Here is a 27,335-nt window from a genome sequence, read left to right on the forward strand (position 1 = left end):
AATTTTATAGGTATACATACAGATCATCACTTACAAGGTGTGTTCCTGACGAGGAGACAAAGCTGTAGAATACATTAAGTGTTGGTGTAATTTTATAGGTATACGTACAGATCATTACTTACAAGGCGTGTTTCTGACGAGGAGACAAAGCTGTAGAATACATTAAGTGTTGGTGTAATTTTATACGTACAGATCATCACTTACAAGGTGTGTTCCTGACGAGGAGACAGCGCTGTAGAATACATTAAGTGTTGGTGTAATTTTATACGTACAGATCATCACTTACAAGGTGTGTTCCTGACGAGGAGACAAAGCTGTAGAATACATTAAGTGTTGGTGTAATTTTATACGTACAGATCATCACTTACAAGGTGTGTTCCTGACGAGGAGACAAAGTTGTAGAATACATTAAGTGTTGATGTAATTTTATACGTACAGATCATCACTTACAAGGTGTGTTCCTGACGAGGAGACAAAGCTGTAGAATACATTAAGTGTTGGTGTAATTTTATAGGTATACGTACAGATCATCACTTACAAGGTGTGTTCCTGACGAGGAGACAAAGCTGTAGAATACATTAAGTGTTGGTGTAATTTTATAGGTATACGTACAGATCATCACTTACAAGGTGTGTTCCTGACGAGGAGACAAAGCTGTAGAATACATTAAGTGTTGGTGTAATTTTATACATACAGATCATTACTTACAAGGTGTGTTCCTGACGAGGAGACAAAGCTGTAGAATACATTAAGTGTTGGTGTAATTTTATAGGTACACGTACAGATCATCACTTACAAGGTGTGTTCCTGACGAGGAGACAAAGCTGTAGAATACATTAAGTGTTGGTGTAATTTTATAGGTATACGTACAGATCATCACTTACAAGGTGTGTTCCTGACGAGGAGACAAAGCTGTAGAATACATTAAGTGTTGGTGTAATTTTATACATACAGATCATTACTTACAAGGTGTGTTCCTGACGAGGAGACAAAGCTGTAGAATACATTAAGTGTTGGTGTAATTTTATAGGTATACGTACAGATCATCACTTACAAGGTGTGTTCCTGACGAGGAGACAAAGCTGTAGAATACATTAAGTGTTGGTGTAATTTTATAGGTATACGTACAGATCATCACTTACAAGGTGTGTTCCTGACGAGGAGACAAAGCTGTAGAATACATTAAGTGTTGGTGTAATTTTATACGTACAGATCATCACTTACAAGGTGTGTTCCTGACGAGGAGACAAAGCTGTAGAATACATTAAGTGTTTGGTGTAATTTTATAGGTATACGTACAGATCATCACTTACAAGGTGTGTTCCTGACGAGGAGACAAAGCTGTAGAATACATTAAGTGTTGGTGTAATTTTATACGTACAGATCATCACTTACAAGGTGTGTTCCTGACGAGGAGACAAAGTTGTAGAATACATTAAGTGTTGATGTAATTTTATACGTACAGATCATCACTTACAAGGTGTGTTCCTGACGAGGAGACAAAGCTGTAGAATACATTAAGTGTTGGTGTAATTTTATAGGTATACGTACAGATCATCACTTACAAGGTGTGTTCCTGACGAGGAGACAAAGCTGTAGAATACATTAAGTGTTGGTGTAATTTTATAGGTATACATACAGATCATCACTTACAAGGTGTGTTCCTGACGAGGAGACAAAGCTGTAGAATACATTAAGTGTTGGTGTAATTTTATAGGTATACGTACAGATCATCACTTACAAGGTGTGTTCCTGACGAGGAGACAAAGCTGTAGAATACATTAAGTGTTGGTGTAATTTTATACGTACAGATCATCACTTACAAGGTGTGTTCCTGACGAGGAGACAAAGCTGTAGAATACATTAAGTGTTGGTGTAATTTTATACGTACAGATCATCACTTACAAGGTGTGTTCCTGACGAGGAGACAAAGTTGTAGAATACATTAAGTGTTGATGTAATTTTATACGTACAGATCATCACTTACAAGGTGTGTTCCTGACGAGGAGACAAAGCTGTAGAATACATTAAGTGTTGGTGTAATTTTATAGGTATACGTACAGATCATCACTTACATGGTGTGTTCCTGACGAGGAGACAAAGCTGTAGAATACATTAAGTGTTGGTGTAATTTTATAGGTATACGTACAGATCATCACTTACAAGGTGTGTTCCTGACGAGGAGACAAAGCTGTAGAATACATTAAGTGTTGGTGTAATTTTATACGTACAGATCATCACTTACAAGGTGTGTTCCTGACGAGGAGACAAAGCTGTAGAATACATTAAGTGTTGGTGTAATTTTATAGGTATACGTACAGATCATCACTTACAAGGTGTGTTCCTGACGAGGAGACAAAGCTGTAGAATACATTAAGTGTTGGTGTAATTTTATACGTACAGATCATCACTTACAAGGTGTGTTCCTGACGAGGAGACAAAGCTGTAGAATACATTAAGTGTTGGTGTAATTTTATAGGTGTACATACAGATCAGTACTTACAAGGTGTGTTCCTGACGAGGAGACAAAGCTGTAGAATACATTCAGTGTTGGTGTAATTTTATAGGTATACGTACAGATCATCACTTACAAGGTGTGTTCCTGACGAGGAGACAGCGCTGTAGAATACATTAAGTGTTGGTGTAATTTTTATACGTACAGATCATCACTTACAAGGTGTGTTCCTGACGAGGAGACAAAGCTGTAGAATACATTAAGTGTTGGTGTAATTTTATACGTACAGATCATCACTTACAAGGTGTGTTCCTGACGAGGAGACAAAGCTGTAGAATACATTAAGTGTTGGTGTAATTTTATACGTACAGATCATCACTTACAAGGTGTGTTCCTGACGAGGAGACAGCGCTGTAGAATACATTAAGTGTTGGTGTAATTTTATAGGTATACATACAGATCATCACTTACAAGGTGTGTTCCTGACGAGGAGACAAAGCTGTAGAATACATTAAGTGTTGGTGTAATTTTATACGTACAGATCATCACTTACAAGGTGTGTTCCTGACGAGGAGACAAAGCTGTAGAATACATTAAGTGTTGGTGTAATTTTATAAGTATACGTACAGATAAATACTCATAATTAAGAAATGTACATAACGAGGAGACCTTTCTGTAGTGTACACATTGTGGTATGTTGGTGTATGTTACATTAACTAGGCGTTGATTTTATTCGAGTTGGCTCCCTTAGAGCTTTCCGTTTTATTAGGCTAAACATACTCAGTACGTAATAGCCTATTGCGACGGCCTTTCAGACAAAATTTACCGATCCTGGCCTTCTCAATGGCTGAAATATCGAAAAGAGTTAGAGCCCTTTAGCGGCAATTTTCTGCGTAAATAATGCCGCGATCTTTCAAATCGGTATTTTAAAACCATCCACAATTAGTTTATTTTAAAAAGAAAATAACAATACGATTACTATATATTAAAAAAAAAGATGCACAGTGTGGTTGAGCTGTTGATAATTTTGAACAATATATTTTACGAAATTTGGTCACGGACATCCCCGACCTGTGCTGTTGAAGAAGATCGAGCTGACGTGATTCTTATCGCCTGCTGTGAATATTCCTAGAAAACAATCATATTTACCTTAGGTAAGAAAAAAAATGTTTTCTTGTATCTTCAAAGTTTATTGTAACTGCATGACTTGATTTACAGTGTATTTACTGTATGGCGGCTTATGAATCCTTCTCGACATGACTCAAGCGTCCAGAACACTGTACGTGCGAGTTGGCGCCATGATAAGAAACTAGTCTGGGGGCTTGGTTTGAATTATCAACTAACAGCACTTATTAACAAACAAAACTTACAAACAGAACATCAATTTTGCTTTAATCCTTGTCGTCTTAATATATAACATCACTTTACCTCATTAGACGTCACAAAATTGGACTGTTCGTCCTACGCGCACACTCGCCGATATGACACTTTTTCAGGTTTTTCACACCCACCGCCATGACACTTTTTCAAGTTTTTGAAGATAAAAAGTTTTCGCTTCGTAGGCAAGGTACATTTGGTGCTCATAATTTATGAATAACATATTTTTAATACTGTACTGATTATGATGTTGACTTTGTTATAACTTATTAGTTTTATTTGATGAAGGTTGATTGTGCTGATTTCTCAAGGTTTGTTAATGTGTATCAAAGTTCCTTGAAATGAAAATATTCCTTCAAACAAAGCGCGTATAAAAAAACCCAAAATATTCATGTTTATAATTTTCAATTAAATAGAACGAAATATTTATTCATTTTGCGTGTCATGGTGACATTATCTAATGCATTGGAGATCAGAAATAGTAGTAGCTATAGTGAAAATATTGTAAATTTTGAATATATATGGAAGTCTGGTTTAATCTCATAGAACTCTGTCTTTATAGATATAATTACTGGAAGAAAAGTCTAACCATGATGCTTCATGGAAGATAGGCATGTAAATACATTTAATGTAATTATGTACACTTTTAACTATCTGAAATGCTGTGTACACCTTATCTACTTTCCTCAACCACAAATATAATTACAATAAGTAAGGACTATTACTTTGCAATACATTCAAAATAAGGAAGTAGGTATAAACTTTCGATTTGTTTAAATCCTCATATTGATAGGATAGTAATTGCAACATCTTGGGTATTTCAAAGGTTTTATTTAGTCAACTTCATCTTAGAGCTATTCATCATTTGGCTTGTTGGCGATAAATATATGGTTGTGTGTATTTTTTTTTACCTATTTTGATTTGTTCACATTGTTGTCGTCAATTTTTAAATAAGAATTAAAGAAGATATAAAATTGCTTAAAATTAAGAAAAAAAAACTTATTGCTCTCTTATTTTAGTAATTTTTGCATTCCAAAGTGTAGGAGTATGGGGAAAGTAGTATAGCTTAGCGATTATTTGTAAACGTTTAGCCTCTCAGGACTTTCAGTACTTTGATCTACCTTTGTGTTGCTGAAGTAGTCCCGCCTATCTATACGAGTTATCTCCCTCCATCTTTCTTTATCGCTCGGTTTTAGTAGGATATCTATACAGCCTGGTATCACATCTTTCTTTATCGCTCGGTTTTAGTAGGATATCTATACAGCCTGGTATCACATCTTTCTATATCGCTCGGTTTTAGTAGGATATCTATACAGCCTGGTATCACATCTATCTTTATCGCTCGGTTTTAGTAGGGTATCTATACAGCCTGGTATCACATCTTTCTTTATCGCTCGGTTTAAGTAGGATATTTATACAACCTGGTATCACATCTTTCTTTATCGCTCGGTTTTAGTAGGATATCTATGCAGCCTGGTATCACATCTATCTTTATCGCTCGGTTTTCGTAGGATATCTATGCAGCCTGGTATCACATCTATCTTTATCGCTCGGTTTTCGTAGGATATCTATGCAGCCTGGTATCACATCTTTCTTTATCGCTCGGTTTTCGTAGGATATCTATACAGCCTGGTATCACATCTATCTTTATCGCTCGGTTTTCGTAGGATATCTATACAGCCTGGTATCACATCTTTCTATATCGCTCGGTTTTAGTAGGGTATTTATACAGCCTGTTATCACATCCATCTTTCTTTATTCTTTAGTCTTTCTGTATTATGTTTCTTACAATCCAGGAGTACGTAGTTTGTGGTTTCTTTTTCAGTTTTGACAAAGACAGTTTTTATTTTACCGATTTTATAAATATTGTGATTTAATATCGTGTGGCCTGATCCAAGTCTAGTGATAATCTTCTAACTAATTTTGTGTATAATCTTGGGTTTTTCGATGGTTCTGATATGATTGTTCTAAGACTGTTGTTTGCAGTAATATGTTTCCAATATTTAAGCAAGATTCTTGTATTGACTTGTTTAGCATCGAATATACTTCTTCTTTAGAACGATTAACCTCTCAATCGATATTGTCATAATTTAGAACATTTTAAACCAGCCTTATTATTACCCGTAATATCTATAGAGCTGGTATATATTTAAAGGTGACTTTGATGTCCAAATTGTCTAATTAATTTACCAGATTTAAAATAGAGTCAATAATTGAGGGCCTGATGCTATTTTTGTACTGACTGTTTAGAAGACAGATTGTCTGTTACTGCTCCGCCTTGTGATTTTTCGGGATATGTTGCTATTAATTCACTAGTATATACTGAACATGTGTCTGATAATCTAATTGATAATGAAATGTCATTATATGGTAAAAACATACCTAATCCTACAGTGTTATTTTCGGGACTTAATACTTCGACTTTTCCTGATATGTATCATTAATGACTGAAAGTGCTATATTTTTCTGCTACCGGGCTTTCTTTTTTCTTTGTTTTGTTAAGAATTTCTGTACTGGTAATGGGTGGTCTTTAAGTACAATGGAGGTGTAGGGTTCGGAAAATTCAGTCCATTTCGGCCAGCTTTCGTTCTGTTAGTAGTTGAATGACTATAAAATTATAAGGTGGTTTTTGCTGTTGTTTTAGTTTATCTCTATATCTAATGTTCTTATCTTGTTCTACTTCAACATTAGGTGAAAATTCAGGTCCTAGATTTTGAGTTCTTGTCCAGTATTTTATTATCAATTTTTCTCCCCTAAGATTTACTAGTATTTCACTAGTTTCCGTATGTAGACTTATAGTGGGTGTGGTTTTTTATTGCGCCTGTTGTCATTCTAAGTGCTTTGTGTTGTATTATATTTAGTGTTTTTAGGTGTCATCTGAGACATACATTTGACATCCATTATGTGTTGCTGACCTGATTAATGCACTATATATCTTTTAAAGGTTTATCTTATTAGTGCCTAGTCTGTTTCACGATACGTAAATGATTGTGTCAGGAGCTCGTTTACAATTTATTTAGACGCTATATATATAGGGTATACAGATTACTTTTTGGTCAAATATTATTCCTAAATATCGTTTTTAGTCGACTAAGTAGAGTTCTGGTATTTTGGTTCTTCTTGATAATGACATAGTTACTGTTCTGTCTTTTGAAAGTTTTAATTCCCAATTATCAGCCCATTCCTGTACGGTATCTAATGTTCTCTGTATTATTGTATCCTTGTGTGATGTAACTTGTGTGCCAAATGCTGGTGTCATCGGCAAACTATCCTATCTTTCCTACATGGTGCTTTTTTTACTCAGTTAGTATATTTGTTTATCTAATATGTATATGTTAAAGTGGAAGATATCACCTACTGTGTAGGAGCCCCTTCTCTAAATTTAACTCATCTAACCCTGCATTTATATATGTTATCTGTTATTTCTATTTCTTTTATGAAAGTAAGAGACCCTCATACCAAACTAGGCCATAAGCATTTTCTAAAATCTAGGAATAATACCAAAGTATGGTGATTTTTACTTAAGGCATTCCACAAGATAGCCTAACAAATGGATCAAGGACGGATCTATGGTTCCGGAAACCGCTTTGACTCATTTCTCTAGGCTGAATGGGATGTTTAGATCTTTTTCATTTGGTCCTGTGATTTTATACTATTTAAACAAACTGTTGTGCAGTTGGTATTGCTGCTGGCTTTTTAGAATTGTTTAGCCACAATGTTTGCTTTTTGTATGCTTTACCTTCCGAGTTTGTATTTAAGACCGACCTGGTACTAATTTTTTAGTTAAATTCTGACCAATGTTTCTCCTCAAGTTTTTTACATGTTTTATTGTATTTAGTTTTAGCAGTTTTACATTTTTTTCATTTTGTTCTGAGGGATTTTTTTTGTTTTTGTTTTCTTCTAATTTTGGCTTTTACCGAAGTTTGTAATATACATTGTGCCCGAGTAGATTTCAGATGTGACACATTGATAATATCAGGCATTTGTACTTTAATTATGTTTTGAAATGTCATGAAACTGCGTCGATTTAACACTGCAACATTTTTAAAATGCATACATACCTGTCAACCCTTTTCGGACAAGTGACTTTTGAAATTTGACCGCCAACTGCACTTACGGATAAGAGAGTTCTGATACCGATATTTGACTCCTCATTTACAATAAACTTATGTGACGTCAGATAAGCAAAATCGCTCGATACAGACGCTTGAATCACATAGATATAAAATACGAGAAAAGAACAATGATACATACAATAAGCTGGATAGTATCATTTATTTTCAATAAAAAACTCTCCGAGATTACCTCAGTCCAGTTATAAAATTCTGCCTATGTTGAGAAAGCTCCATCTAGAGGCTATGGAACGCAAGTGTAGATATTCGACTTTACCAGTGATTAGACCAAGAAAATTATCAAATCAAAATATGCGTTCTATAACAATAATTTTAACCAATCAAAACATGCGTTCTATCACAATCATTTTAACCAATCAAAACATACGTTATATCACAATCATTTTAACCAATCAAAACATACGTTATATCACAATCATTTTAACCAATCAAACATGCGTTCTATCACAATCATTTTAGAATCAAAGAATGCATTGGATGACCTTTTCATGATCACAGCGCTCGATGTGGACATCAAGCTTTGATTGAGCAACAAGTAATAGCAAAAGTAAAGGGCTGGGCGTGTGAAGTCGTATACTGGCAAAAGTCTTCTCTGATACCTAGAGGCACCACTTTCCATTGTTAAACATCACTGTTGTTTATGGTGACTTGAGCGGCACATGCAGTGCTTATTGCTTACAAGTTCAACAATAAACAGGAAACATATTGACAAATCAGATAACACTGTTTGAATGAACAATACGACAATAAAGACATTAGATGTATGTTAAACACTCATATCATCACATATGTCTATATATATATATAACTAACTAACTAACTCCACACCATACCACACACGCTCGTATACCATATCAAAAATAAACTTTAATAAAACATATATTTAACACACATATATATAACTAAAGTGAAGTTTTCTTCTAAATATCCTTAAAATTCTCCACATAATTTCAACATTCTTCTTACATATCATGTTCCTTGACCCTAAAGTTTTTGACAACTGTTCTTCTGAACATGTTATACTGAGATCAAGCTGCAGAACACTTTGCCAAGTTAAACATATTTCTATAAGAGATTGTTATCGGTACATATTGTACGGCATACTGTTACTAGATGATGAGCCATGATATGAGTAAGAATGATCGTATGGTGTCAGACCTGGTATAGAGTACACGTCCAGATAGCCTTCCCGTTTATGTCGACTTCGTCTATTATCCCGTATCTCATCAGCGTGATCATTGTTATAGCCTCTCTGTCGTCTCGAGTGACCCTTCCGCACGTGTCGTCTCGATATGTACCCGGATTCCACGTCATCGGGTAAATTTTCTCGTGGCGGCACTCTTTTCCATCTACCAAAACAACAGGACATGCTTATACCAAACAGGATTAGACCAATCGCAGCCACACCTGCTGCTGTTGACAGACCAATCAAAATGGACTGGTCAGAGTTGTAGACTATCCTCGGGATGGCTGTAGTGGTTGGGGTGGTTGTTTGGGTGGCTTGGGTAGTGGTTGGGAGCCAATTAACGTCGGTCACGAGTGATAATGAAACGATATTAGATAGCTCTCCAGTGTTCTGACTATCGTCTATGGCTCGAATTGCCAAGTAGTATGTCCGACCGTCCCGATTAAGGACCGGAAGGGTAAAAGTAAATGTTTCCACCTGTCCTGAAACTTTCGGAGTAGGTAACTGGGAGGTTAATTGTGTGGTACTTCCTGGGTTTGTCATCAAGGCGTTGATGTCAGTTGACAACCGAACATCGTAAACAGCAGCTGTGTGTACAAAGAAATGAATTACAGACAACCCAATTTAGAGAAATGAAGCAATTTACTTGACTCTGAACACTGTTGCGATAGATATATTTGTTGATAACGGACATGTTGTTATTGAAGATATGCAGTGATTTAGCGTTTGCTATTTAATGATAGTTTATAATATTATCAAACCTTTTCACGAATGAAAGTAAAGTTGGTCAAGAAACATTTCGTTTGGTATCGGAAGATGTTTTTACTCTATTTGAAATGTTACAGAATCAATAAATTTACCTGTTCCATCATCAATGTCATCACCAACAGCTTTCCACGTGACCTGTATCACACCGGATGTGTCGTCAACAGATGTAAGTGAGAGGGTGGTGATTTTGGCGGGAGGTATGACGTCAGGTAGTGATCCAGGCACATAGTTCTGAACCAATAGTTCACCAGTCTGGGATACTCGTTGAAAGTTCTCCTGGTTGCTAAGAGTCACTGTGTTGCCTGTCACCAAAATAGACCTTGATTAAGACAACTTCCTTATCTACTTCTAGACAACATCTTGGATTTAATTAACTGTTCTAATTTCGTTGGAAAGAGCTATCTGTAGAAAAGAAGCGAGAGAAAGACAATGTTTAACTTGAGTTTTTATCATCTGTATATAACATGTTCAAAACATATACATAATCCGCCAAAAAATATGCCGAAACTTAATAACAGAAAACTTCATTTATGTAGATCTTCCTCAAATAGGTACATAATTATAGATATATGTTTTCAATATGTTGTGACTAGGTAATATAAACTAATTCTATATAAAATCAGCAGAGAATGTAGAATTATATCCGATGTATTTGAGAGGTAAAGAATTCTTGGTCTGTGATATTACTACGAACTATTCATTCGAGTTTTCAAGTGTATCACATACCACTGCCGCTGAGGGGAGCTGCACCGCTACCGGAAGTAGTTGCCAATACCTTTGCCGTTCCGTCCGTAGTTGCAGCTGTGACCTTGACACTGAGACGGCCATCAAGAGTCACGTACCTTGGAAGAACAGTGCCAGAATACACACCGTCATCAGCCCTCAGGTCAGACCCTATCATAAAACAGTTAAAAAAAGAGTCTCATAGCTGAGTACAAAGTTATATATTATAACTAATGGAGGGACAAAGCAAAACATTCACACAAATGCCTTATATGTACATACCGACACCATCATCTTTAAGGCCAATCGCTACCGACACGCCATCTTCGTTCTCCAAATTGGCTGTGACAGTTGTCCTCAATACCGGAGATTTGTTCCGGAGCACGGAAGCATAAACTGTGAAGGTCGAACTTTGTCCATAACTGTACTGTTTTTCAGAGGTCCATGATCTGACGACGAGCCCATCCGTGGTATTGTCCTTCCGTCCGGACTGCACGATTAACGTTCCTTTCAGGTCCGTTCCGGACGTAACTGTATATGTATAACGACCAGCCTGTAACACAAAACAAGTGACTTTTGTTTTCAAATTTATTTCAATAGGTTATTGCGAAGAACTTAATTGCCCATGTGCAGTTATTCATCATCATCATCATCATCATCACCACCAACATCGCCAGATGAGTTAAGGTCCTTGTTTCCATAGTTACCTACCGCAGCAGTGCCACTAACGGCCACATTTCGGTTAACAGAGTTAACAGACGAACCGCTGCTGTCGGTGTATGTTGTACCGTCCGGGCCGGTAACTCGGACGGACACACTTGACGTGTCGTTGACTATGACCTGGAGGACTGTATTCAGTCCTACTGTAGAGTCAAGGTAGAACTGTCCAGTCACCGGACTTCCACCCTGTACCGACAAACTTTGACTGTCTATCTGAAAAATACGTAAGGAAACACTTGGTACACGAACCTCATCACAGAATGATTATAAAACTTATTGTAAACACCATTACAAAGTACAGAACAATCATCACAGAATGATTATAAAACTTATTGTTAACATCAGTCACAAAGTACAGAACCATCATCACAGAATGATTATAAAACTTATTGTTAACACCATTACAAAGTACAGAACAATCATCACAGAATGATTATAAAACTTATTGTAAACACCATTACAAAGTACAGAACCATCATCACAGAATGATTATAAAACTTATTGTAAACACCATTACAAAGTACAGAACCATCATCACAGAATGATTATAAAACTTATTGTAAACACCATTACAAAGTACAGAACCATCATCACAGAATGATTATAAAACTGTTAACATCAGATACAAAGTACAGAACCATCATCACAGAATGATTATAAAACTTATTGTTAACATCAGACACAAAGTGCAGAACCATCATCACAGAATGATTATAAAACTGTTAACACCAGTTAGAAAGTACAGAACCATCATCACAGAATGATTATAAAACTGTTAACACTATATACAAAGTACAGAACCATCATCACAGAATGATTATAAAACTGTTAACACCAGTTAGAAAGTACAGAACCATCATCACAGAATGATTATAAAACTGTTAACACTATATACAAAGTACAGAACCATCATCACAGAATGATTATAAAACTGTTAACACTATATACAAAGTACAGAACCATCATCACAGAATGATTATAAAACTTATTGTAAACACCATTACAAAGTACAGAACCATCATCACAGAATGATTATAAAACTTATTGTAAACACCATTACAAAGTACAGAACCATCATCACAGAATGATTATAAAACTGTTAACATCAGATACAAAGTACAGAACCATCATCACAGAATGATTATAAAACTTATTGTTAACATCAGACACAAAGTGCAGAACCATCATCACAGAATGATTATAAAACTGTTAATACCAGATACAAAGTACAGAACCATCATCACAGAATGATTATAAAACTTATTGTTAACATCAGACACAAAGTACAGAACCATCATCACAGAATGATTATAAAACTGTTAACACCAGTTACAAAGTACAGAACCATCATCACAGAATGATTATAAAACTGTTAACACCAGTTACAAAGTACAGAACCATCATCACAGAATGATTATAAAACTGTTAACACCAGTTACAAAGTACAGAACCATCATCACAGAATGATTATAAAACTGTTAATACTAGATACAAAGTACAGAACCATCATCACAGAATGATTATAAAACTTATTGTAAACACCATTACAAAGTACAGAACCATCATCACAGAATGATTATAAAACTGTTAATACCAGATACAAAGTACAGAACCATCATCACAGAATGATTATAAAACTGTTAACACCAGTTACAAAGTACAGAACCATCATCACAGAATGATTATAAAACTGTTAATACTAGATACAAAGTACAGAACCATCATCACAGAATGATTATAAAACTTATTGTAAACACCATTACAAAGTACAGAACCATCATCACAGAATGATTATAAAACTGTTAACACCAGTTACAAAGTACAGAACCATCATCACAGAATGATTATAAAACTGTTAACACCAGTTACAAAGTACAGAACCATCATCACAGAATGATTATAAAACTGTTAATACTAGATACAAAGTACAGAACCATCATCACAGAATGATTATAAAACTTATTGTAAACACCATTACAAAGTACAGAACCATCATCACAGAATGATTATAAAACTGTTAATACCAGATACAAAGTACAGAACCATCATCACAGAATGATTATAAAACGGTTAATACTAGATACAAAGTACAGAACCATCATCACAGAATGATTATAAAACTTATTGTTAACATCAGATACAAAGTACAGAACCATCATCACAGAATGATTATAAAACTTATTGTTAACATCAGACACAAAGTACAGAACCATCATCACAGAATGATTATAAAACTTATTGTTAACATCAGACACAAAGTACAGAACCATCATCACAGAATGATTATAAAACTGTTAATACCAGATACAAAGTACAGAACCATCATCACAGAATGATTATAAAACTTATTGTTAACATCAGACACAAAGTACAGAACAATCATCACAGAATGATTATAAAACTTATTGTTAACATCAGACACAAAGTACAGAACCATCATCACAGAATGATTATAAAACTGTTAACTTCAGTTACAAAGTACAGAACCATCATCACAGAATGATTATAAAACTGTTAATACCAGATACAAAGTACAGAACCATCATCACAGAATGATTATAAAACTGTTAATACCAGATACAAAGTACAGAACCATCATCACAGAATGATTATAAAACTTATTGTTAACATCAGACACAAAGTACAGAACCATCATCACAGAATGATTATAAAACTGTTAATACCAGATACAAAGTACAGAACCATCATCACAGAATGATTATAAAACTTATTGTTAACATCAGACACAAAGTACAGAACCATCATCACAGAATGATTATAAAACTTATTGTAAACACCATTACAAAGTACAGAACCATCATCACAGAATGATTAAACTGTTAATACCAGATACAAAGTACAGAACCATCATCACATAATGATTATAAAACTTATTGTTAACATCAGACACAAAGTGCAGAACCATCATCACAGAATGATTATAAAACTGTTAACACCAGTTACAAAGTACAGAACCATCATCACAGAATGATTATAAAACTTATTGTAAACACCATTACAAAGTACAGAACCATCATCACAGAATGATTATAAAACTGTTAATACCAGATACAAAGTACAGAACCATCATCACAGAATGATTATAAAACTTATTGTTAACATCAGACACAAAGTGCAGAACCATCATCACAGAATGATTATAAAACTGTTAACACCAGTTACAAAGTACAGAACCATCATCACAGAATGATTATAAAACTGTTAACACCAGTTACAAAGTACAGAACCATCATCACAGAATGATTATAAAACTGTTAACACCAGTTACAAAGTACAGAACCATCATCACAGAATGATTATAAAACTGTTAACACCAGTTACAAAGTACAGAACCATCATCACAGAATGATTATAAAACTGTTAATACTAGATACAAAGTACAGAACCATCATCACAGAATGATTATAAAACTGTTAACACCAGTTACAAAGTACAGAACCATCATCACAGAATGATTATAAAACTGTTAACACCAGTTACAAAGTACAGAACCATCATCACAGAATGATTATAAAACTGTTAACACCAGTTACAAAGTACAGAACCATCATCACAGAATGATTATAAAACTTATTGTTAACATCAGATACAAAGTACAGAACCATCATCACAGAATGATTATAAAACTTATTGTTAACACCATTACAAAGTACAGAACCATCATCACAGAATGATTATAAAACTTATTGTTAACACCATTACAAAGTACAGAACCATCATCACAGAATGATTATAAAACTGTTAACACCAGTTACAAAGTACAGAACCATCATCACAGAATGATTATAAAACTGTTAACTTCAGTTACAAAGTACAGAACCATCATCACAGAATGATTATAAAACTGTTAACTTCAGTTACAAAGTACAGAACCATCATCACAGAATGATTATAAAACTGTTAACACTATATACAAAGTACAGAACCATCATCACAGAATGATTATAAAACTTATTGTAAACACCATTACAAAGTACAGAACCACCATCACAGAATGATTATAAAACTGTTAATACTAGATATAAAGTACAGAACCATCATCACAGAATGATTATAAAACTGTTAACACCAGGTATTTATAGTTGAAATAACACAACATTAGGGCAGTAAACTGTACGTTTGTCACAACATATGTTATAAATAAGTTTCTGTATAACACAGCAGAATCAGACGTCAAAATGTACCTGTACTGGAGCGCTAGACTCTTCCAATATTCCCGCGAAAGCATCTTGTAGAGCCGTGGAGGTACTGCTCTCAGAATAGAAGAAACTCCTCCCCCCGGTAGCCTGGGAGATGGATGTCAGCTGACCGTCTGAGCTGCTACTAATGGCGAGCGAGTGGACCGTGACACCGGAACTTACAAGAATCGGCAGCACATCCGCTACCAGGGGGCGCCTATTTTCCTTCCCGTCGGTTAACAATATAATGGTAGCCCCATTCAAGTTTGCCGTTGTGTTAAGAACCTGCAAAATAGGACGAAATATTGGATACAAAAACACAAATGGTTACTGTCGACCTTACAATGGAGTCAGTATGATTGTAAAATAAACACAGACATCACACCAATTACAAAATATTGCCTCATGGCAATGCTATTTGTGATAAAATCGTGTAGTTTACTACATAGCTAATATTATATATACAATATGCACATGTTCCATCACCTCTAGCCCTTTGAGTAGACCATCTCCAAGAGCTGTATAACCAAATGCCGTGGACGGCAGATCCTGCACGAGACTCTCACGTACAGCGTCTGACGTCACGGTAGTCATGGAAGTGACGATCTGGGCACCGGAGGAGAAAGTGACGATTCCAACATCCGAGTTATCTGGTAATGTGTACTTAAGGAAGTTTCCTACTATGTCCTGGAGTAACTGTAGTCTTGATGGCTACAATAAAGAATAGGGCACAACCATGTGATTGTATGATACTGTACTATATCAGTAGAATAATATCAGAGAAGGTCATATTGATCTTAAGTACAATTAGTGTTAATGAAGATATGTATATGAGTTTGTTACAGGGCTACATACCCCGACAATCTTAGCGTTAATGGAGATATGTATATGAGTTTGTTACAGGGCTACATACCCCGACAATCTTAGCGTTAATGGAGATATGTATATGAGTTTGTTACAGGGCTACATACCCCGACAATCTTAGCGTTAATGGAGATATGTATAAAATGAGTTTGTTACAGGGCTACATACCCTGACAATCTTAGCGTTAATGGAGATATGTATATGAGTTTGTTACAGGGCTACATACCCCGATAATCTGAGCGTTAATGAAAATATGTATAAAATGAGTTTGTTACAGGGCTACATACCCTGACAATCTTAGCGCTAATGGAGATATGTATATGAGTTTGTTACAGGGCTACGTACCCCGACAATCTTAGCGTTAATGGAGATATGTATATGAGTTTGTTACAGGGCTACATACCCCGATAATCTGAGCGTTAATGAAAATATGTATAAAATGAGTTTGTTACAGGGCTACATACCCTGACAATCTTAGCGCTAATGGAGATATGTATATGAGTTTGTTACAGGGCTACGTACCCCGACAATCTTAGCGTTAATGAAGATATGTATCAAATGAGTTTGTTACAGGGCTACATACCCTGACAATCTTAGCGTTAATGTAGATATGTATATGTTAGATATGTTAATATATGTATATGAGTTTGTTTGTTGCGTTAATGAAGATATGTATCAAATGAGTTTGTTACAGGGCTACATACCCTGACAATCTTAGCTTTAATGTAGATATGTAAATTAGTTTGTTACAGGGCTACATACTCCGACAATCTTAGCGTTAATGGAGATATGTATATGCGTTTGTTACCGGGCTACATACCCTGACAATCTTAGCGTTAATGGAGATATGTATATGAATTTGTTACATGACTACATACCCCGACAATCTTAGCGTTAATGGATATATGTATATGAGTTTGTTACAGGGCTACGTACCCCGACAATCTTAGCGTTAATGGAGATATGTATATGAGTTTGTTACAGGGCTACATACCCCGACAATCTTAGCGTTAATGTAGATATGTAAATTAGTTTGTTACAGGGCTACATACCCCGACATTCTGAGGGTTAATGGAGATATGTAAATTAGTTTGTTACAGGACTACATACCCCGACAATCTTAGCGTTCATACTATTGGAAATATCCAATACAAGAGCAAGTCTTAACTCCCCTTCCTGGACCACAGTAAACTCGGGAGTGGTCGACTTTGTAGAAGTCCCTGCTGTGTTGGACGCTGTAATGTAATCATATTCATTGAAATAAAATAAAATAAAGCTAGGTGTGCAGCTTGTGTAGGTGATGGATCGATAAAACCGATATCCAATGTAGATCACGTCCTACTGATTGATGTATATAGATAAGCTAGGTCTATCTTTAGTAAGTATATAGTACATATCGATGTTAACATCGAATATCCTGGTGTTATTAGTGTCTCGTAAGGTGTACTATCGGATACACTCATGTACTAGGATTATAACCGTTATGACTGGAGTCAACCAAATATAAATGGTTATGGTGCTTTACAGTTCCACTGTTTACAAAATATGTAAACACATTAGAGATGCAGTACAGATAGATAGGTACCTACAACAGGCGTTGCCATTGTCGAAATATATCTACAACATATATTTTTGCTGTATTCGGGAACGGCGGAAAACAGCTGTATTTTAACACGTGCATTAGTGATCAAGTAAAGAAATATACAGAGAATACCGGTCAGTGTCTGGAAATATAGGCTGTATCTTGGCGAGGGTGAAGAAAGACAGAAGTGGCGAGCCTTTGGCGAGCGAATTTTGTCCTTTTGTCCCAAACCATTGGCCATATATTCTATTTCCCTGCAACATTTACTGAAAATTCTCACTGTCGAAACTGTCTGTTAGGTCTATTTAATCTTTGTTTACCTGACATTGACGTTATGCTGAATTGTGCCCAATGACGCATGTCAAAATAATCATGCCACGCAGGCATATAGTTTCAGACATCAATGGTTATCAAAACCAATTTCATGAATTTTCTTGCTAAATGTGACTTAAGTATACATTCGTCAATACTGGAAACACACATGTTTATTTTGTCCCGTAAATTAAGGCTTGTTAATGTTTTATACATGTATTTGCATAGTGATTTCTATGTTTATCAAATATCTGACACTTTTATGAACTATATTTCATCACATATGCTATTATACTGCAGCTTAATACCATGAATGTGTCCACAACACATGACCCTACAACTCAAAATATTGAATGCGTTTGTATCACATGACTCGGCCATTAAAAGTTTTACTGTGTTTGAATTAATCACGTGACCATACCATTAAAATCTGAATGTGTCCTCATCACCTCCCAAACACTTCGCTGACCACAATAGCGATTCTGGTCGTTGGGAGCACGTGAATTATGACGTAAAGCTTCGTCTACTGACGGCGTGTTCTCGTCACAAAACTCGACAACCTAAACAAACACAATTCAAATAGATTAATCGATATTTAATGTACACAGGTAAAAGAATAACATTGGTATTCTAATAACTACAGGAATGAAAGACGCTCCTCTGAATTTCTGTCACCTAAAATCAGTATTAACAGTCAAGATTCTTCAACTGTCTGTAGTCGTAACACGGAAAAAATCGTAAACGAGGCAATGTTTCAGTGAGTAAGATGTTCGGAACTTACGGATGATATCCACTGAAAAGCCATTAAGGAGGCACGAGCGCTGTTCGGAACCTGTACACAGAATTGGCAGTCCGATTCCGGTTTACCGTCCGGGTCGACGAAGCACCTTGATCGAGAGTTCGAACAATCTCGTAGATTAGATCCCAGAATCTTCTCAGTACACCTGAAGTGGAATAGATAGAGGATATCTAATGAACTTCTGCTATCACATGTATGTCACATCTAACGGGTAAGTTTCGTTAAAGACATTTTCAAAGGTATGCAAAAGAGTTTGGAAAATGTTATCACATTCTTTGACGTCGGATAGTTTTACCTTACTCTTGACAGGATTACCTGTCTTAGTACAACTTTTCTCTGCAGCGCTTGATAAAACTATTGCACTCTAGCGGTGAGTATAAATACCACGGCAGGCATTCCAATGTACACTGGACATCAAGAGGACGCCATTTCAAATGATAGAAAACCCGAATCACACTGTGATCAAACGGCTGGATGAACGAGATTACAAACTTCATTGCAGTGACTGCAATGCATAGCTCTGATTGGTCAAAATTGCAAAAGTTCGATTTTTTACCAAATGGATAAATTGATATATTTCTCAGTTACAACTGTGATAAATGCACTTCTTAAAATGTTATCGGTTTCCAAAATGCAACCAAAAGGGCATTGCCGCCATGAAAAAAAGCTAATATAACAATCAAATAAAAATACATGAATTTTGTCGGGTATTTTTTGCGGAATGATTATTCTTACATAACCGGTTTCCATGTACCGTCCTCGTTGTAGAATCTCTCATTCTCATCCATATTTGGCTGTTCTGCTGATGGGTACTCATCAAACACTCCCCATCTTAAGTGGGCCCACTCGTGAACCAAGATCTTTTCTGCAGATAAATATCATCATTGCATGAGATACATACCACACAGAAGATGAAAAAGGCTTATCATATCAATAATTATTAATAAATCGTACTGTGGGGAGGGGGAAAGATATGCCCCGTAAAAGTGAGACGGAAAATGTCATATAACAAATTAGTCAGGCAAACACAGACTATAGGGGAAGGACATTCCATTGAAGAAAAAACAACAGATACCAAGGGGAGGAATAACATCTACATTCAAGACAATGAAGGTGAATCAGAGGATTTCACGACGATGAAACATCAGATAACAAAGAGAGTAGGAGACAGTGGATTGCAAAGAAGAAGGAAATCTCATTTTACAAAAGAAGGATGACACATCAGACAACAAAGGGAGGGAGGAGACAGTGGATTGCAAGGAGGAAGGGAATCTCATTTTACAAGAAGATGAAACATCAGACAACAAAGGGAGGGAGAAGACAGTGGATTGCAAGGAGGAAGGGAATCTCATTTTACAAGAGAAGGATGAAACATCAGATAACAAAGAGAGGATTGAGGAAGGGAATCTCATTTTACAAGAGAAGGATGAAACATCAGATAACAAAGAGAGGGAGAAGACAGCGGATTGTAAGGAGAGAGTCCGAATAAACGATCATGAAAGTGTCAAAGTTAGGTGGAAAATGACTGACACACATCAATAATTCTCTATATGTTAATTGCTTTACAAGCTTACTCGCTCCATTTCACAAACCCTCAGTATTCACATGTAAGTCAGCATACACACAAAAAAATCATCACTCCTTTTACTATATAAAGTTACAATTATGGGGAAATAAGAGCCCATTAAACAAATCCGGAATGTTGTACTACCAGCGATATACAGAAATATTACCTCTGTCGTATCATTTTTCAGTTCAGTGGGTGGAACAGAAACACATTACTTACACGATTTCCTATTATCAATACCGTCCACTTTCCTGGGGTATAAGATACTTGACGCGATAACATTAACAATATGATTATCTCAAAATTATTTAGTCTGAGGACACACTTTTTTTTTAGGAATGTATCGTTAATGTATTACCAACACAACATTATTGGTAGTGTTCGCACCTCACGGAGAGATGGGAGCGTTAGACGTTAGGCAATGGTAAAATTAAACATGGTATCCTCAACACTGACTAGAACACCGCTTCCTTACCAATAGGGCCATATCCTATTGACTGAGATGTAAGCATCAGTTCCGGTGTGACATGCGCATACAAGCCTTGTCCGCCGCACTTAGTCAGTCCATGGACATATGGCGTATTTCCTGTTTCTGGTTTTGCAGTGTCCACCAGAAAGTCCATACTGCTTGATACTGACCCAGAACTGGTAGTATACTGGGTGGAGGAAGACCAAGACTTCGGGACAACAATAGTTATCTCCTTGAAATACACCAAGTTCTTGGTGGCAGAATAGAGTAAACTGGACGCGTCAGTGAAGGCCGTCTGCAAAGGATTGAGGTCAAGGTTATTAGGACTGAACACGTTTTGTATCCCATAAACATCGTATTCATTTGTGGGTGACGGTTTAACCAAGGATATCGATCATTGTCGCTAGGAATTCGAACCCTACAATCACAGCTACATTGACATACTTTTGTATACCATTACCTACATACAACTTACATTTATTTTGTACTATGCTGTTTAATTGGTCCCTTTATCATGTGACGTCAGATGTGTCGGATATTAGAAGGCTTTTATATCACTACAAGGCAGAATCTGGGTACTGACTTTAGCTGATGTTACCTGCCCGAAATTCACATATAGGTCAGTCATGGGTTTGTCAGTAGTCGGGTGATATTACCTTCTCTAGGTTAAGTCATCGGGTGACTTTAAACAGATATTGACATTAAATCAGGTTGATAAAATAATCTATCCACCCATGAAAAGTGATATTAACGAAAGCCGAGGTAAAAGCAATATATATATATATATATCCTATATGATATCACCTTCCCAAGTTTATCAGCCATCAGGTGATATCACCTTCCTACGTTTGTCAGCCATCAGGTGATATTAAGTCCCTAAGTTTGTCAGCTATCAGGTAATATCACCTTCCTAAGTTTGCCAGCCATCAGGTGATATCACCTTCCTAAGTTTGTCAGCTATCAGGTGATATCACCTTCCCAAGTTTATCAGCCATCAGGTGATATCACCTTCCTACGTTTGTCAGCCATCAGGTGATATTAAGTCCCTAAGTTTGTCAGCCATCAGGTGATATCACCTTCCTAAGTTTGTCAGCCATCTTCTCAAGATGTCGTGAATATGTATATCGTCCACTGTTTCTGTTTTAAATGATATGTTTGACAAAAATTCATTTAAAGAATTTTCATGGCAGCAACAAAGTAACCTATCCGAGTCTTTTGAACCTAAAAGAGTGGACCTGTGTTCAGACATAAAATATTTGTGTACCTGTAACATGAAAACAATAACACGATAATCCTAAATGATATTAATATATATCACCCTGTAAATACTTGTTCGCATTATAAATTTAAGAGTGTTAAGGTTGATTTGAGCTCGGACAACAAAAAGTTTTAAATGCTTACAATGAAAAGCTGAATCACACAGGTGAAAAAATTGTACGACTAGAATTTCCGCGTCTTAAACCTCCCACAACTGAACATCTGATTCGTCTCGCCTTAGCTAATACATGTGTCACGGCCTGCAGGTGGTTAATAAAACAATTATAATTTTTAAAATCCATCAATTATGTCGAATAAACATATTTACGAGTTTTACTTACATGTGGTATACATTTTATACATGTCTCGGGATTATAACGTTGTTTATATCGCTGTGTGCTCAAAGTTAAAATTTACCTCTCGGTTTCTATATACGATATAGCAGGATGTGTCTGTGTTATCTGGGTTAAGGATAACACAATTAGACCTATGTAATCATTACAGTTGATGTCAATACGTTGTTACGGACTTCTTACAATAATATGATATAAAATTCTACATATCTAGAACAAGTTTTTAATGGTTTAATCAAACTGAGCCGACAACGCTATTTTTTCAAAATTATCGTTTTGTGATATTTTTAAAATTTTAACGTTACAGCGTTTTCTTGTTTTTAAACGTGATATTCATGATAAAAATAAATATGATTTCATTTTTTTCAAATTTTAGAATATTTGCTTATATTTATTTTATGTCTAATGAATAATGGATCCGCATGAGTTAAAGGATGAAACAGAGAGATATTAGATATATACATCCGTCCAACGGAAAGAAAATATTTAAGAAAATAAATGTCAGGTTTTTGGTTTTATATGAGAACATTGTATAAATCAGCCGCAATTAACTTTTATTTATCTATTTATTTATCTATTTATCTCTTTATTTATTTATTTATTATTATCTTTTCTGCAGTAATACACATTCTATTGCTCGGACTATAATGTAAAAGGCCAATGTTTTTATATTATAAATCTTTGAACTGTCACATATTACATGTATATGACCATACTGGCTTTTTGTTCACTTTCAGACTTAAGTACAACTTAAGTTGCAGGGATAATATTAACTTTATATTCCAACCCTCTAACATTGCTGACATATATAATATAAGGTAGTGGTGACGTCACATATTGTAACAGAGGGCAGTGCTAGAAACCTAATCCTTGTACTGATTATACCAGAACCCACTAATATATGGCTTAGTTTTAAGAGATTTCTTGAATAGTAAACTCTGGGCATGAACTATATAAGGAAGGACGGAGCCATAAAATGGGGAGAAGTTTCCAAACACATGTAACATTATACGGGTATCACAAATCCGGATCCAGGATGTTAAAAGACGGCGTCAAGTTCTAATGTACACCTGGGGATAATAGTTCTCTGACATGATCTTAATTAGATTCATAGCTTTCATGTCTTAATCTTATGTGTTGAATGAAGTTTCTAAGTGCGGAGATGTTACACAAATCTCAACGGACTATTTAACTCGTCATTAAAATCATCTGGTTGTAAAATAGATATGTGTTTTAAAATTCAGTGAAATCTAAATTAACCGCACCGCCTTAGGGACGTGCAAATGTTTGGATTATCGAGTGTTCTGATATTTCGTCGTGGCAGAATTGATAAAAAGCGTGTCATTGTCTCATTTCAATCTGTAGCGGTTTCTGAGCTTGATATCAGTAAGTTTAAACAGTTCTGTAAACATGTCCCTGGTCTTAATGGATTTACAGTAGCATTATTGTACAGTTATTCTAGGTGTATTATGATATTACATGGTTTCTGTGTTATAATATAAAATGATTTGTGTATTATAATGGGAATTGAATATCATAATAGTACCTGTATCCTCTATTATCATATCACATTGATTCTGTTTATAATATTACATTTTTGTGTAACAAAATATATCACGATTCATGTATTACATTACGTGGTTTGTGTAATATATTGTGTAATTTGTGTATCACATTACATGGGGTGTGTATTACATTACGTGGTTTGTGCATTCTACTATACATATTTTGTATTATAATTTACATTTGAAAAATGCTGCATGGAGTATTTGTTATAACATTATGAGTTATAACATTATATGGTTTATGTGTTATAACATTATATGGTTTATGTGTTATAACATTACATGTTTATGTGTTATAACATTATATGTTTATGTGTTATAACATTACATGGTTTATGTGTTATAACATTACATGGTTTAAGTGCTATAACATTACATGGTTTATGTGTTATAACATTACATGGTTTATGTGTTATAACATTACATGGTTTAAGTGTGATAACATAACATGGTTTAAGTGTTATGACATTAAATGTTTTATGTGTTATAACATTTCATGTTTATGTGTTATAACATTACATGGTTTAAGTGTTATAACATTAAATGGTTTATGTGTTATAACATTACATGGTTTAAGTGTTATAACATTATATGGTTTAAGTGTTATAACATTACATGGTTAAAGTGTTATAACATTACATGTTTATGTGTTATAACATTACATGTTTATGTGTTATAACGTTACATGGTTTATATGTGATAAGATTACATGGTTTAAGTGTTATAACATTATATGGTTTAAGTGTTATAACATTATATGGTTTATGTGTTATAACATTATATGGTTTATGTGTTATAACATTACATGGTTTATGTGTTATAACATTACATGGTTAAAGTGTTATAACATTACATGGTTTATGTGTTATAACATTATATGGTTTAAGTGTTATAACATTACATGGTTTAAGTGTTATAACATTACATGTTTATGTGTTATAACATTACATGGTTTATGTGTTAAAACATTACATGGTTTATGTGTTATAACATTTCATGGTTTAAGTGTTAAACATTACATGGTTTAAGTGTTATAACATTACATGGTTTAAGTGTTATAACATTACATGTTTATGTGTTATAACATTACATGGTTTATGTGTTAAAACATTACATGGTTTATGTGTTATAACATTTCATGGTTTAAGTGTTAAACATTACATGGTTTATGTGTTATAACATTACATGGTTTAAGTGTTATAACATTATATGGTTTATGTGTTATAACATTACATGGTTAAAGTGTTATAACATTACATGGTTTATATGTGATAAGATTACATGGTTTAAGTGTTATAACATTACATGTTTATGTGTTATAACATTACATGGTTTATGTGTTATAACATTTATGTGTTATAATTTAAGTGTTATAACATTATATGGTTTATGTGTTATAACATTATATGGTTTATGTGTTATAACATTATATGTTTTATGTGTTATAACATTACATGGTTTATGTGTTATAACATTACATGGTTTATGTGTTATAATATTACATGGTTTATGTGTTATAACATTTCATGGTTTATGTGTTATAACATTACATGGTTTATGTGTTATAACATTTCATGTTTTATGTGTTATAACATTACATGGTTTAAGTGTTAAACATTACATGTTTATGTGTTATAACATTACATGGTTTATGTGTTATAACATTATATGGTTTAAGTGTTATAACATTATATGGTTTTTGTGTTATAACATTACATGGTTTATGTGTGATAACATTTCATGGTTTATGTGTTATAAGATTACATGATTTGTGTGTTATAACATTATATGGTTTAAGTGTTATAACATTTCATGGTTTATGTGTTATAAGATTACATGATTTGTGTGTTATAACATTTCATGGTTTAAGTGTTATAACATTATATGGTTTTTGTGTTATAACATTACATGGTTTATGTGTTATAACATTTCATGGTTTATGTGTTATAACATTACATGGTTTATGTGTTATAACATTACATGGTTTATGTGTTATAACATTTCATGTTTATGTGTTATAACATTATATGTGTTATAACATTACATGTTTATGTGTTATAACATTACATGTTTATGTGTTATAACATTCCATGTTTATGTGTTATAACATTATATGTTTTATGTGTTATAACATTACATGTATTAAGTGTTATAACATTATATGGTTTAAGTGTTATAACATTACATGGTTTAAGTGTTATGACATTAAATGGTTGATGTGTATTGTCATTTATGTAATTTTATTGTACATGGTTTCTGTAACATAATGACGCTTGTTGTATATTTTACATAAAGTATTGGTTTTGCAATAGTATTAAAAATGCAATAATATTGCTACAATATTCTACCTTAAATAGTAGAACATTTAAATATGTACGTGTCCCTTTATCTTGGCGGATTGTGTTTCAAAGAAAACTTGAGATACAGACAAATCTGTGTTGTCATGGTTATGTCTACGACCATTTCACCTTATCGTTCTTGGTGGCATGCAAGGATTTCAGGCCTTGAAATGATCAGAGATGCCCACGGGGCGATTAAACCAGCAACAGAGACAATCGTGGCTTCCTGTACGTAATGTGTACTGCTTTAAATTGCATGTTAGAAAATTGAGATAATTTGCCATCACAAGTGATACTCTTTGACAGCCGATCTCTGGTCCTCTAATCCAGACGTAGGTGCTGATCTATGTTTTATTCTGTATATAGTTGTAATTAATGGTCCGCACAAGTAATGTCTTACCTTTATTCTATCGACCAGTCCAGCAGTCTCCGGAACCTTGTCAGAAATTACTACCTTCAGTCCCGTGTATCCATTGTCCACGAGTTGGATCTCATGTTTCTTGGAAATTACCGGAGACACCAAAAGTAAACACAGTATCCATAATGAAATAACATGCATCTCGAATGACGAAAGTTCACGAAATTAAAAGAGCTACTGACAGCATATTATTCGAAAGTTTCTATTTGTTCCTTCGTTGTCCACGTTCTACCAGTCCTCCGAGTTAGT

General features: G+C 34.7%; 1 protein-coding gene across 1 annotated transcript; it reads right to left on the reverse strand.

Annotated features, from left to right (window-relative positions):
• Positions 1–9,043: 9,043 nt before the first annotated feature.
• LOC132560732 (calcium-activated chloride channel regulator 1-like) lies at positions 9,044–27,227 on the reverse strand. The gene is made up of 13 exons (XM_060225409.1): positions 27,069–27,227; positions 21,161–21,449; positions 19,854–19,983; positions 19,101–19,263; positions 18,741–18,879; positions 17,536–17,660; positions 16,048–16,272; positions 15,568–15,846; positions 11,354–11,575; positions 10,925–11,195; positions 10,646–10,813; positions 10,012–10,221; positions 9,044–9,738 (listed from the first exon to the last, which is right to left on the reverse strand). The coding sequence occupies exons 1-13, from the start codon at positions 27,225–27,227 to the stop codon at positions 9,044–9,046; spliced, it is 3,075 nt and encodes a 1,024-aa protein (XP_060081392.1).
• Positions 27,228–27,335: the final 108 nt, after the last annotated feature.

This window comes from Ylistrum balloti, unplaced genomic scaffold (assembly GCF_031769215.1).
Source record: "Ylistrum balloti isolate Yb309-2 unplaced genomic scaffold, AGI_CSIRO_Ybal_v1 Utg371104, whole genome shotgun sequence".
NCBI lineage: Eukaryota > Metazoa > Mollusca > Bivalvia > Pectinida > Pectinidae > Ylistrum > Ylistrum balloti.